This window comes from Salvelinus alpinus, chromosome 34 (assembly GCF_045679555.1).
Source record: "Salvelinus alpinus chromosome 34, SLU_Salpinus.1, whole genome shotgun sequence".
Lineage (NCBI taxonomy): Eukaryota > Metazoa > Chordata > Actinopteri > Salmoniformes > Salmonidae > Salvelinus > Salvelinus alpinus.
The window spans coordinates 10,744,857-10,760,139 of record NC_092119.1 but is presented as its reverse complement, the minus strand read 5'-3'; the positions used below and the strand labels follow the sequence as shown (position 1 = coordinate 10,760,139).

Below are 15,283 nucleotides of genomic sequence, written 5' to 3'. Positions count from 1 at the left end.
TGTTTCTGAGACAATTTTAAACCATAAAGACAAACAATGTATACGAAATGCTTCAGTCTGGTTTTAGACCCCATCATAGCACTGAGACTGCACTTGTGAAGGTGGTAAATGACCTTTTAATGGCGTCGGACCGAGGCTCTGCATCTGTCCTCGTGCTCCTAGACCTTGGTGCTGCTTTTGACACCATCGATCACCACATTCTTTTGGAGAGATTGGAAACCCAAATTGGTCTACACGGACAAGTTCTGGCCTGGTTTAGATCTTATCTGTCGGAAAGATATCAGTTTGTCTCTGTGAATGGTTTGTCCTCTGACAAATCAACTGTACAATTCAGTGTTCCTCAAGGTTCCGTTTTAGGACCACTATTGTTTTCACTATATATTTTACCTCTTGGGGATGTCATTCGAAAACATAATGTTAACTTTCACTGCTATGCGGATGACACACAGCTGAACATTTCAATGAAACATGGTGAAGCCCCAAAATTGCCATCGCTAGAAGCCTGTGTTTCAGACATAAGGAAGTGGATGGCTGCAAACTTTCTACTTTTAAACTCGGACAAAACAGAGATGCTTGTTCTAGGTCCCAAGAAACAAAGAGATCTTCTGTTGAATCTGACAATTAATCTTGATGGTTGTACAGTCGTCTCAAATAAAACTGTGAAGGACCTCGGCTTTACTCTGGACCCTGATCTCTCTTTTGACGAACATATCAAGACTGTTTCAAGGACAGCTTTTTTCCATCTACGTAACATTGCAAAAATCAGAAACTTTCTGTCCAAAAATGATGCAGAAAAATGTATCCATGCTTTTGTTACTTCTAGGTTAGACTACTGCAACGCTCTACTTTCAGGCTACCCGGATAAAGCACTAAATAAACTTCAGTTAGTGCTAAATACGGCTGCTAGAATCCTGACTAGAACCAAAAAAATGTATCATATTACTCCAGTGCTAGCCTCTCTACACTGGCTTCCTGTTAAGGCAAGGGCTGATTTCAAGGTTTTACTGCTGACCTACAAAGCATCACATGGGCTTGCTCCTACCTATCTTTACGATTTGGTCCTGCCGTACATACCTACACGTACGCTACGGTCACAAGACGCAGGCCTCCTAATTGTCCCTAGAATTTCTAAGCAAACAGCTGGAGGCAGGGTTTTCTCCTACAGAGCTCCATTTTTATGGAATGGTCTGTCTACCCATGTGAGAGACGCAGACTTGGTCTCAACCTTTAAGTCTTTACTGAAGACTCATCTCTTCAGTAGGTCATATGATTGAGTGTAGTCTGGCCCGGGAGTGTGAAAGTGAACGGAAAGGCTCTGGAGCAACGAACCACCTTGCCGTCTCTGCCTGGCCGGTTCCCCTCTCTCCACTGGGATTCTCTGCCTCTAACCCTATTACAGGGGCTGAGTCACTGGCTTATTGGTGCTCTTCCATGCCGTCCCTAGGAGGGGTGCGTCACTTGAGTGGGTTGAGTCACTGACGTGATCATCCTGTCTGGGTTGGCGCCCCCCCTTGGGTTGTGCCGTGGCAGAGATCTTTGTGGGCTATACTCGGCCTTGTCTCAGGATGGTAAGTTGGTGGTTGAAGGTATATCTCTAGTGGTGTGGGGGCTGTGCTTTGGCAAAGTGGGTGGGGTTATATCCTGCCTGTTTGGCCCTGTCCGGGGGTATCATTGGATGGGGCAACAGTGTCTCCTGACCCCTCCTGTCTCAGCCTCCAGTATTTATGCTGCAGTAGCTTATGTGTCGGGGGGCTAGGGTCAGTGTTATATCTGGAGTACTTCTCCTGTCTTATACGGTGTCCTGTGTGAATTTAAGTATGCTCTCTCTAATTCTCTCTTTCTCTCTTTCTTTCTTTCTCTCTCTCGGAGGACCTTAGCCCTAGGACCATGCCTCAGGACTACCTGGCATGATGACTCCTTGCTGTCCCCAGTCCACCTGGCCGTGCTGCTGCTCCAGTTTCAACTGTTCTGCCTGCGGCTATGGAACCCTGACCTGTTCACCCGACGTGCTACCTGTCCCAGACCTGCTGTTTTCAACTCTCTAGAGACAGCAGGAGCGGTAGAGATACTCTTAATGATCGGCTATGAAAAGCCAACTGACATTTTCTCCTGAGGTGCTAACTTGTTGCACCCTCGATAACTACTGTGATTATTATTATTTGACCATGCTGGTCATTTATGAACATTTGAACATCTTGGCCATGTTCTGTTATAATCTCCACCCGGCACAGCCAGAAGAGGACTGGCCACCAGTCCTGGTCCATAGCCTGGTTCCTCTCTAGGTTTCTTCCTAGGTTTTGGCCTTTCTAGGGAGTTTTTCCTAGCCATCGTGCTTCTACACCTGCATTGCTTGCTGTTTGGGGTTTTGGGCTGGGTTTCTGTACAGCACTTTGAGATATCAGCTGATGTAAGAAGGGCTATATAAATACATTTGATTTGATCTGGATGGAAATGAGTCCGGAGAATGATGTACAAATAGAGCATTTTTAATCCTTATATTTCAAATTGTTCCACTCTTTTGAAACCTCGAAGGTTGATTTTCTAACAAAAGCCTGTTGTATAAGCGAAGTACATGTCAATGGTTTCGCTTATACAACTGATGCAGTCTGGAAATCTATGGAAGTTGTCTTCATGACAACTTCATTATAGGTACTGTAATTGATTGTGCTCTGCTTTTGTGTACTTGTACCCTGAAGAGATATATTCAGGGACTTGGGATCAGTCTGTCATACTAACAAGGTTTTGTGTTTTGTAATTTGCAACTGTTTATATTAGTAGTTGCAACCTGTACATTCTATTTGTTTATTCAACATTTATTTTGACAGGGAATTAATACTGAGACTAGGATCTGTTTTATAGAAGAGCCCTGCATAAATACATCAAACATATACAAAATTACAAATTATATGAAGAAAAACAGACACATTTATCAACATAGAGGTCTCTGATCACTACTCTGAACTGACCGAGGGGGGACAGAACATCTCATTTCAGAGAACTCTGTAAATTGTTCCAATAATAATCCCCCCCATGCAACACAATGAAGATATAATCTGTTCCTCTCCACAGACCCAACTGGAGAACTCAAGACCGCTAAAGAGGTACAGCATATTTGATGAACGTGTTCAAACTGGAAAAAATCAACTAAATATATATATTTGTATTTTTAGTATTGCTTTTTTTCAGATTTTTGAACTCTCCACAAGTTGTTTTGCTGTGTATTAAAATACAGTGTTTTCTGAAATTATTGACAACTATTGACACCCTAAGTAAAGATGAGCAATAATACTGATCAATACTGTTTGTTCAAATGCATGGGGAAATTATATATATTTTATACTAATATAATTGCCTCAGATAAAGGGATGTTGTTAAACAAGTAATACATTTTTTTCTGAAAAAGGTAGAGGTCAAAATTATTGACAACCCTAAATATTCTTATAAATACAATAGTCAAAAGTTTATTTGATCCCATATCCCTAGCACGCAATGACTACATCCAACTTGCGACGACAAAGTTTTTTGAATGCAGAACACAGTTCGTTTTGGTTGTTTCAGAATAGTTTTGTGCCCAATAGAAATGCATGGTAAAATGTATTGTGTCATTTTGGAGTCACTTTTATTGTAAATAAGTATATAATGGTTCAAAATACTACATTAATTTGGATGCTACTATGATTACTGATAATCCAGAATAAATCATGAATAATGATGCGTGATAAAGGGGTCAAAGATCATACAGCCATGACATGCTAACCTCCTGTTATTGGAAAGGGCGAGAGGTTAACATGTTGTTACGAGATGTCGCCAAGCCAATAGATGGCGCTGCTGTTATGTGTATCTGTCTGTCATAGACAGGGGATAATAACAAACATAGAATGCCAAACGACTTCACCTGTCATTACTGTGGTTAAGTACATGCCAAACCCAAATGCCTAGCATACGGTGTCACCTGTAAAGCATGTGGCAAATTAAAACATTTTGCCAGAGTTTGTAAACAAGCACAACACAAACCTCAACTCAATCTATTAGAGCAGGTATTCCCAAACTGGGGGGGTACGCGAAATGCCGTCGGGGGTATGCCAAATAAAAATGTGATTCGCATTAAAAAAAATATCTTCACATTTTCAAACAGTTTTCCAAAGGGGCTGTACATTTTGGTGAGGTTTTTTTCTCGCCTGAGTAGCCTCGTTTCACTGCCAATTTTTTTTTGTTACCATCTAGTGTTCAGCGAAATAACAACACAATGTCAAATACAGGTAACCTAGTCAAATAATTAACATCCAATCACATTAACCGTTACTCTCTTGTGGGAGACATTTAAAAACGAAACATGATCATTTGAAAAATAAGCTACAGGAGTTTTTTGAGCGAGAATAAAGAAGACTTTTGAGTATTAAGACATGTATAAAAGCAACAGATACCATTAATAGGAAGGGACTAGAAGCGTCTTACATGGTGAGCTACCGGGTGGCTAGGACAGACAAGCCACATACTATTGTGGAGGACTTAATTCTTCCTGCTGGCTTGGACAATGCTGGGAGGAAAGGCCAAAAAAAACTATACTGACAATGCCTTCATCAAACAACACTGTTTCACGACACATCAGTGACATGGCAGGAGATGTTTTGAAACAATTACTGCTTCGCATACAAGCCAGTGAATTATATGTTACAGCTGGATGAGTCAACAGACGTGGCGGACCTGGCACAGCTCCTGGTATATGTCCGTTACGTTTGTGGGGGGTCAATTAAGGAATACATCCTCTTCTGCAAACCACTGGAAACCAGGGAACATGAGAGGATATTTTTTAAGTACTGGACAGCTTTGTGACATCAAATGGACTTTGGTGGTCAAGATGTGTTGGTATCTGTACTGACGGCGCAAAAGCCATGACAGGGAGACATGGTGGAGTGGTAATGCGCGTGCAAGCTGTTGCTCCCTACGCCACTTGGGTACAACGCCACTTGGGTGCAGCATCCACCGAGAGGCTCTTGCTGCCAAAGGAATTCCTGACAACTTGAAATACTTTTTGGACACTACAGTGAAAATAGTTAACTTTGTTAAAGCAAGGCCGCTGAACTCTCGTGTATTTTCTGCATTATGCAGCGACCATGTAACGTTTTTACAACATTTTGTATTTTTTATTTAACCTTTATTTAACCAGGTAGGCTAGTTGAGAACAAGTTATCATTTACAACTTCGACCTGGCCAAGAATAAAGCAAAGTAGTTAGACACATTCAACAACACAGAGTTACACATGGAATAAACAAACATACAGTCAATAATACAGTAGAAAAAGTATATATACAGTGTGTGCAAATGAGGTAAGATAAGGGAGGTAAGGCAATAAATCGGCCGTAGTGGCGAAGTAACTACAATATAGCAAAATAAACACTGGAGTGATATATGTGCAGAAGATGAATGTACAAGTAGAGATACTGGGGTGCCAAGGAGCAAGATAAATAAATAAATACAGTATGGGGATGAGGTAGTTGGATGGGCTATTTACAGATGGGCTATGTACAGGTGCAGTGATCTGTGAGCTGCTCTGACAGCTGGTGCATAAAGCTAGTGAGGGAGATATGAGACTCCAGCTTCACAGAAGTGTGCTGGTTATCAAGGGTCAAAGTATTAACACGTTTCTTTTTAATTGAGAGACAAGACTAAAGTTTTCTTTACTGACCATAATTTTCACTTGTCTGACCACTTGCATGATGTTGAGTTTCTAACACGACTGGCCTATCTGGGTGATGTTTTTTCTCACCTGAATGATCGGAATCTAGGATTACAGGGACTCTCCGCAACTATATTCAATATGCGGGACAAAATTGAGGCTATGATTAAGAAGTTGGAGCTCTTTTTTGTCTGCATTAACAAGGACAACACACAGGTCTTTCCATCATTGTATGATTTTTTGTATGCAAATGAACTCAAGCTTACGGACAATGTCAAATGTGATATAGGAAAGAACCTGAGTAAGTTGGGTGCGCAATTATGCAGGTACTTTCCCGAAATGGACGATACAAACAACTGGATTCATTATCCCTTTCATGCCCTGCCTCCAGTCCACTTACTGATATCTGAACAAGAGAACCTCATCTAAATTACAACAAGCTGTTCTATGAAAATTTAATTTAATTAGAAGCCACTGCCAGATTCCTGGATTGGGCTGCGCTCAGAGTTTCTTGCCTTAGCAAATCGCGCTTTTAAGACACTGATGCCCTTTGAGAGTGGATTCTCGGCCCTCACTAGCATGAAAACTAAATACAGGCACAGACTGTGTGTGGAAAATGATTTAAGACTGAGACTCTCTCCAATACAACCCAACATTGCAGAGTTATCTGCATCCTTTCAAGCACACCATTCTCATTAACCTGTGGTGAGTTATTCACAATGTTCGATGAACAAATAAGGTTTTATATGTAAGATGGCTAAATAAAGAGCTAAATTATTGATTATTATTATTATTTATGCTCTGGTCCTATAAGAGCTCTTTGTCACTTCTCACGAGCCGGGTTGTGACAAAAACTCACACTCAAAAACTCACACAAACGTATCGTATAGTGTGTGCGAGGCAGGCATACAACGATGCCAAAAAACATCATTTGAGAGTGCGCTGGCTCTGGTCCTACGCAGCTGGAGGTAGAATGTTTGAAGGGGTACGGGACTATAAAACGTTTGGGAGCCACTGATGTAGAGGAAGATGATGAGTCAGATGACCAAACAACAGATGCAATAGAAGGTTGAACAATACTGTGTTACATCTCACAGGTTAACTCTGTGAGAGACCAGGCAAAACATTTATTTTTTTATTAACCTTAAGCTAGCTCCACTCAGTGATGAGCCATTGACATATGACCCCAGCCATACAATTAAATGTCAACTAGACACAGGATCAACAGTGAATGTCATAAGCTATGGGGACCTACAGTACAGCGAGTCATGCAAGACGACAATCCAGTTCTCCAACCCAGCAAAGTTACACTCAAGCTATATGACGGCACACTGATAAAGCCAACAGGAATACCTAGGATAGGATAAAGTAATCCTTCTACCCCCTTAAAAGAGCTAGATGCACTATTGTAAAGTGGTTGTTCCACTGGATATCATAAGGTGAATGCACCAATTTGTAAGTCGCTCTGGATAAGAGCGTCTGCTAAATGACTTAAATGTAAATGTAGGAGAATGCAATCTCAAATCAGATAATGATGGAAAAATGTTTCATATAAAATGTCAGGTCATGGAGATATCCCAGCTTCCTCTGCTGTTACCTGACACGTGTGAACAGCTCAGCCTACATGTGAACCACAGCCATGTGTTACATCGCGTCGACACCCCAAGCACCACATCCACTGAGGTCATCAATTTGAGGCTGTAATCGAACCCACAAATGCTGATGCACCAGATACTCAACTAGTCTAAAGAAGGCCAGTTTTATTGCTTCTTCATTCATATCAATAGTTTTCAGCTGTGCTAGCATAATTGCAAAAGGGTTTTCTAATGACCAATTTGCCTTTTGAAATGATAAACTTGGATTAGCTAACACAACATGCCATTGGAACACAGGAGTGATGGTTGCTGATAATGGGCCTCTGTACGCCTATGTAGATATTCCATAAAAAAATTGGCCGTTTCCAGCTACAATAGTCATTTACAACATTAACAATGTCTATGCTGTATTTCTGATCAATTTGATGTTATTTTAATGGACAAAAATGTTTGCTTTTCTTTCGAAAACAAGGACATTTCTAAGTGACCCCAAACCTTTGAACGGTAGTGTTACTCTGAGACACACCAGCACCAGGGCAAATATCAGGCTGCCTGTGAGATACTCCAGAGACTGTTGTTTAATCTAAAAGATTCTATATATATAGATTTTTTTTTTTGTAAGAGGGAAGCCTACTTATTGACTTTAAAGTTGATGCTCATTGAAAGTACTTTAAATAAGAACACAGGTATATGTTTTTGTTAACAGTGTAATGTTTTCACTGGCAAGGGTCTAACCCCCGTTCTCCTGTTTATGTGTCTATGAGGAGTTATCTTAATTTGTTGTGTGAAGGAAGACGTTATGAGATGTTGCCAAGCCAATAGATGGCGCCGCTGATATGTGTATCTGAGTGTGATACCATATAGTACGAGTGAGCCAAGTTAGGCATTACTTACTATGCACTGAATGCAGATGTATGCATGCTACACAGTGATGGTAATCAACATTACCTCGCTCTTGTATAGAATAAAGACCATACAAAACACATGTCTTGTATAGAATAAAGACCATACAAAACACATGTCTTGTATAGAATAAAGACCATACCAAAACACATGTCTTGTATAGAATAAAGACCATACAAAACACATGTCTTGTATAGAATAAAGACCATACAAAACACGTGTCTTGTATAGAATAAAGATCATACAAAACACATGTCTTGTATAGAATAAAGACCATACAAAATACATGTCTTGTATAGAATAAAGATCATACAAAACACATGTCTTGTATAGAATAAAGACCATACAAAACACATGTCTTGTTTAGAATAAAGACCATACAAAACACATATCTTGTATAGAATAAAGACCATACAAAACACATGTCTTGTATAGAATAAAGACCATACAAAACACATGTCTTGTATAGAATAAAGACCATACAAAACACATGTCTTGTATAGAATAAAGACCATACAAAACACATGTCTTGTATAGAATAAAGACCATACAAAACACATGTCTTGTATAGAATAAAGACCATACAAAACACATGTCTTGTATAGAATAAAGACCATACAAAACATGTCTTGTATAGAATAAAGACCATACAAAACACATGTCTTGTATAGAATAAAGACCATACAAAATACATGTCTTGTATAGAATAAAGATCATACAAAACACATGTCTTGTATAGAATAAAGACCATACAAAACACGTGTCTTGTATAGAATAAAGACCATACAACACACATGTCTTGTTTAGAATAAAGACCATACAAAACACATGTCTTGTATAGAATAAAGACCATACAAATCATGTCTTGTATAGAACAAAGACCATACAAAACATGTCTTGTATAGAATAAAGACCATACAACACACATGTCTTGTTTAGAATAAAGACCATACAAAACACATGTCTTGGGGGGGATATGATTTTTGAACCTCACGTTCTCACCTGTGTTCATAAAGTGCCTGATTGGGACTTGGGAAATGTCTTACGCACTTCTCAGTAGTTTGTATTGAGACTTACATTATGAAGGTACATAACAGGTTTTGCAGGCGTGGTTCCATTTTGCATGCTGAATAAATGGAATTCAACTGCTGAAAACCATCCCACTTGCTGGCCAACCGATTTTGGAGTTTTCATTCAGTAGGGATTTCAGTACATTTATTTTAAGCCATCCCTTTAAATACGGTATACCTTTTAATTTGACTTTTGTCAACACACACAACATTTTGGGGGAGAATGGGTTCAGAAAATAGGGATCAATGAAAGAATGCCATCTATGCATATTCGTCTCCGTAGATACTCTGATTTTGTAGGATTATTTAGGGACGTTTTAGGGTTAGGATAGTATGTATGATTCATGAAATAAAACTGGTTTTGAAATCATTTACGCAAGAAATATATTGATGAATAAAAAATACAGTGGTTTGATTCATCCTGAAAGTTATCATATTCAAATTCAATCCATATAATATTGGAAGGTGGATAAAAAATGTAAATAGGGGTTGAACAATAGTCCTATAAATCTCCCCTAATTCTCACCAATCATGGACCTGTATGGCAACGCTCCAGTTGTTGTGAACCGTTAGCCAAGTTCCAGGTTTAACCTGCTATGTGGTGGTCTGAGTTCCATACTGATCCAAAATGGGCTACATGTCCTAAATTACTACACAACGTTAGCCTAATATAATCCACTAGTGACCCTCAGGAACAACGACACGGATGTGACAGAGGAACGAAAGGTAACTGGAATGATGCTAAATGTAAGGTACAAATTGAAGAAGACCTCTTCATCCCGGTAGACAACTCCAGTGTCACCCTCCCAGGGTGCAAAGAACCTTGGCGTGACCCTGGACAACACCGTGTCGTTCTCTGTAAAACATCAAAGCAGTGACTCGCTACTGCAGATTCGTGCTCTACAACATCCGTAGAGTACGACCCTACCTCAGACAGGAAGCGGCATAGGTCCTAATCCAGGCACTTGTCCTCTCCCGTCTGGACTACTGCAACTCTCTGTTGGCTGGGCTCCCTGCTTGTGCCATCAAACCCCTGGTTTTCAACTTTCTCAAGTTCTCTCATGTCACCCTGCTCCTCCGCACACTCCACTGGCTTCCAGTCGAAGCTCGTATCCACTACAAGACCTGCTAGCTCTGACTCTACTGATAGCTATGTTATTGAGTAAAAATGTACTTCCTATGCCTGTGATATGTATGTGGTTGTCCCACCTAGCTATCTTAAGATGAATGCACTAACTGTAAGTAGCTCTTGATAAGAGCGTCTGATAAATGACTAAAATGTAAATGTAAGTAAAGTGACCGTTATAAATGTATGTGGGTATTACTGAGGGTGGCTCCTGAGAGTGGCCAATATTTAACATGTCAAAAATTGTAAAACAAAAACGGGAAAAAAGCCTGGGCATAGGCTATAATTAAAACGTTCTAAAGCGCATACACAGACTCCGCAGGTTCAGCCCAACAGAAGCATATAGCTTCGCTGTCAATTTCATCCATGTAAATTATGAGGGCACACAATTCAAATTCCACGTGTTAAAAGAGCCCCCGTAAAGCCCCTGCAAAAACACAATATCTAACACACTCAGACAGTCCGAGGATACACTCTGATTCTCTACTACACACCTCTAGTTGGTTCTCTACTACACACCTCTAGTTGGTTCTCTACTACACACCTCTAGTTGGTTCTCTACTACACACCTCTAGTTGGTTCTCTACTACACACCTCTAGTTGGTTCTCTACTACACACCTCTAGTTGGTTCTCTACTACACACCTCTAGTTGGTTCTCTACTACACATCTCTAGTTGATTCTCTACTACACACCTCTAGTTGGTTCTCTACTACACACCTCTAGTTGGTTCTCTACTACACACCTCTAGTAGGTTCTCTACTACACACCTCTAGTTGGTTCTCTACTACACACCTCTAGTTGGTTCTCTACTACACACCTCTAGTTGGTTCTCTACTACACAACTCTAGTTGGTTCTCTACTACACACCTCTAGTTGGGGCATTTCCATTCCATGTCCAATTCCTGGTTGGTCATCATGACCAGTCAAGCTTGGATCACGGATCAAGACTAAGGGCTCAATTCAATCCGTATTGCGGAAGATACACATTGAAATTTAAAGGCAATGTTCCCGCGTTCACAGAGACTGCATTCACTATAAACGCTGCATATGTCGGCTCATACAAAAATTACCTTTACATTTGATAGCAGACCTTCCGTGATACTTCCGCAATATGGATTGAATCCAGCCCTTAATTGGGACCTGAAACATGGTTTTGTCTGTCTGAAAGGTACGGGAACCAGCATTCAACTGGAGAACCAACAAAATCCAGCCTCTCAGCTGGTGGTTGTAATTCTCCCTGGTGCTTGGCATCACGTTGGGACCCTCCAGTTCGATGACCTGCTCCTTGGTGTCTTTACGGTCTCTGCCTCTTGCGGAGCTCCAGGATCTGGGGTATGTGGGCAGCAAGACGGGGAACCCCTTTGCGCATCTTGCCCCCAGTGGGGCTGCCCACGTCGGACTGCGCTCCTCGGTAGAGCTGGGCCTGACGTTGACACAGCCCCAAGCGGCTCAGCAGAATCAGAACGTCCCCGTGGAAGGCTCGCGTCAGGATACCGTACAGGAAGGGGTTGGCACACGAGTTCAAAGGGTAAAATAGCACCAGCAGCACCTGGAAGAGATAGACAGATAAAAAGAAGAGTCAATAAATGAGGATGATGATGAGCAGATTTATTAAGTTGATGATGAAGATGAGAGGATGAATGATGAGAGGATTGATGATGATGATGATGATGAGAGGTTGATGATGATGATGATGATGATGAGAGAATGGATGGATGATGATGATGGATGATGATGATCAGAGGATGATGGTAAAGAGAGGATGGAAAATGATGACGATGATGAGAGGATGGATGGATGGATGATGATAGGATGGATGATGACGAGAGGATGGACGGATGATGAGAGGATGGATGATGATAGGATGGATAATGATAGGATGGATGATGACGAGAGGATGGACGGATGATGAGAGGATGGATGGGTGATAGGATGGATGGATGATGAGAGAATGGATGGATGGTGAGAGGATGGATGATGATGATGAGAGGATGGATGGATGATGATGATAGGATGAATAAATGGATAAAAAGAGGAGTGATGTGGAGGACCTTGGAGTCGGTGACGGTGATGAGTGGGTGGTGCAGCGCAGCAGACAGGCCATAGAAGGAGATGGGTGCCAGACACAGGAAATTGGTGAAGATAAGCACGGCCATGCGTTTGGCCATGCTGGCGTCCCCTCGACTCGACGGGTGCTGTGGGTTGTGCACCATGCAGTAGATGTGTACGTAGCACACGCTCACCAACACGAATGCGAGCACGTTCAGCATTAGCAGGGTGACCACGTAGACCATGGCCGCGGTTGAGTCTGTGTCCATGGGCAAGCAGATGCTAACCCTCTGGTAGCTGCTAACGCCAGCTAGCGGTAGCACAGCTAACACCAGGCACAGCAGCCATCCGGCTAGCATTAGCACCACTATGTGGCGTAGTCGCACTTTCCTCTCGGGCCTCATGGCGAAGGTGATGGCGTGCCAGCGCTGAAGAGTAATGGCGGTCAACGTGTAGACTGACAGCTCACTGGCGAACACTGTGAGCACCCCAGCCAGTTGGCATCCGGCACCAGTCTGCCAGTCAATGGCGTAGTGGTGGTACTGGGAGCGCGTGTAGAGGTCCACAGACGCGATAAGCAAGAGGTACACGCCCATGAAGAGATCTGCCATGGCCAGGTTGCACAGGAGGAAGCGGGTGATGGTCAGTTTGTAGTGGCTGGTCAGCAGGATGAACAGGACCAAGAGGTTAGCCAGAACGGCTAGCAAGCTAACCAGCCAAACAGACACCCGCAGGAAGCCCAGGCTCATCACGTCCTCACAGGGGTTGAAGGCATCGGGCAGAGGGGTGCAGGGGACCCCCTGGTCCTCCCTGTCATCATCGCACACGGTGTAGTCAAAGCCTTCGTCTGGGCCCTCCGTAGGGAACACTATGTAGAAGCACTTACCGGAGGGGGGACAGCTGTAGTTATCGTAGTAGTACTGGTAGTCGTAGGGGTAGGGGCTGCTGCTGGTGGGATGGAGGTGCTGGGGGTCTCGGGGGGAGGGGCTGCTGCTGGTGGGATGGAGGTGCTGGCTGTCTCGGGGGGAGGGGTTGCTGCTGGTGGGATGAGGGTGTTCGGGGTGCTGCCTCTCGTAGGCCTCAGAGGGGTTTCCAGAGGGCCTAGTTGATCGCTGTCGTCTTGTAGAGCTGGTCAGGTTGCAAATGACGGACTCCACGTGTCTAGAAAATGAAATATCTACATGAGCATGGGCCAATACAATAAGGTTAATAAGTTAAATAAGTATAGAATCGTTCCACCTCAAAAAGCGCAAGAAGGAGGTTTCCGACACCCATCATCTAAGATTGTTCTGAAATCGTTTCTGTAGTTAGAAACAGATAAGATTAACAATCCTGAAACCTTATTTTGTTGAAAGATTATTTGAAATGTGAGAAATTAAGCTTATTCAATACGGTACACATCTTCCGATTTGGACCAAACCTTTCCTTAACAATGGTTAACGGTCAAAAGCCACCCATGGACCACACCAAGCCCAACCCAAGCCCACCCCAACGGCCGGTATACAGTATCAGTTCTCTATGTTTGACAAGTAGTATGAAGCTGTGGCTTGGAGTATTGTTAATTCATACTATGCAATTTATTTTTTCCTGTTCAGAGAAATTAGCCATTGAAGATCCTTGCATTTCTCCCCCATACAGTATGAAAGTACCAGGTTTTGTCCACTAGATGCCACTGCTCTTGCTTTTACAGCCACACCCTTTCATCCATTTCTCTGGTCTCTTGTGTTTTATTAAATGGATCACACATTTTTTTTCTAACTTTGGGTAGAAAACCAATGTCTTTTGCTCATGATGAAAACAAATAGTGTGCTCATCCTCACAAGTCGGGCCGCCATGAAAGCAACTCAGTTTGTACATCTCTTAGCAACCGAAAGCTTTAATCCAACTCCTCTTGATTAGTCCAACAAATGGCAGCTCTCTGAGAGGGCTATTCCTATGGTGCAATTCTCATATGAAGACTTTTGCTACAAGCCCAAAAATGTGATGGCTAGTGACTAAAATGTTGTGAGTACCCTAATAAATTAATACAATTACACAGCAGTCTCTATATGTTGTTTGATTAGTGACATTTAACATTAAACCCAACCCAATACCATTATCAGCAGCAAAACACTATACAGCATTTGGGGCTTTAACCATTGAAGACCCTCAGAGACAAATTACAAAATTGAACCATTGAAGACCCTCAGACTTAAATTACAAAATTAGTCATGCTATCCCGTTTTTTACTACATAAAGAATTGTCTCTCGTTATACAGTACCAGTCAAAAGTTTGAATACACATGCTCATTCAAGGGTTTTTCTTAATTTGTACTATTTTCTACATTGTAGAATTATAGTGAAGACATCAACACTATGAAATAAGGCATATGGAATCATGTAGTAACCAAAAAAGTGTTAAACAAATCAAAATATATTTTATATGTTAGATTCTTCAAGGTAGCCACCCTTTGCCTTGATGACAGCTTTGCACACTTGTGGCATTCACTCAACACGAGAGCCACCAAATCTGGCAGGAAATGAGCTGGCAACCAAAGGGATGCTGGTATCAAATCCTAGCTGTCATTGCTTACTGTTGTTCACATGAGCAAGGCACTTAACCCCCCACAACAAAGCTGCCAGTGCCCAGTGTGGCAGCTCCCTGCACCTCTCCAAAAACCAGTGTACAGTTGATGTCGGAAGTTTACATACACTTAGGTTGGAGACAGTAAAACTCATTTTTCAACCACTCCACAAATGTCTTGTTAACAAACTACCGTTTTGGCAAATTGGTTAGGACATCTAATTTGTGCATGACACATTACATTTTTCCAACAATTGTTTACAGACGGACTTTATCACATATAATTCACTGTATCAC

General features: G+C 41.9%; 1 protein-coding gene across 1 annotated transcript in view; it reads right to left on the bottom strand.

The window, feature by feature from the left end:
* Nucleotides 1-9,133: 9,133 nt before the first annotated feature.
* Nucleotides 9,134-15,283, bottom strand: part of LOC139563698 (thyrotropin receptor-like) — a 41,588-nt gene continuing 35,438 nt past the window's right edge. Inside the window, exons 10-11 of the mRNA XM_071382562.1 lie at nt 12,426-13,584; nt 9,134-11,923 (exon numbers count right to left, since the gene is read on the bottom strand). Of these exons, the coding sequence (XP_071238663.1) occupies nt 11,669-11,923; nt 12,426-13,584 (1,414 nt within the window). The 3' untranslated portion in view covers nt 9,134-11,668. The remainder of the gene's footprint in view (nt 11,924-12,425; nt 13,585-15,283) is intronic.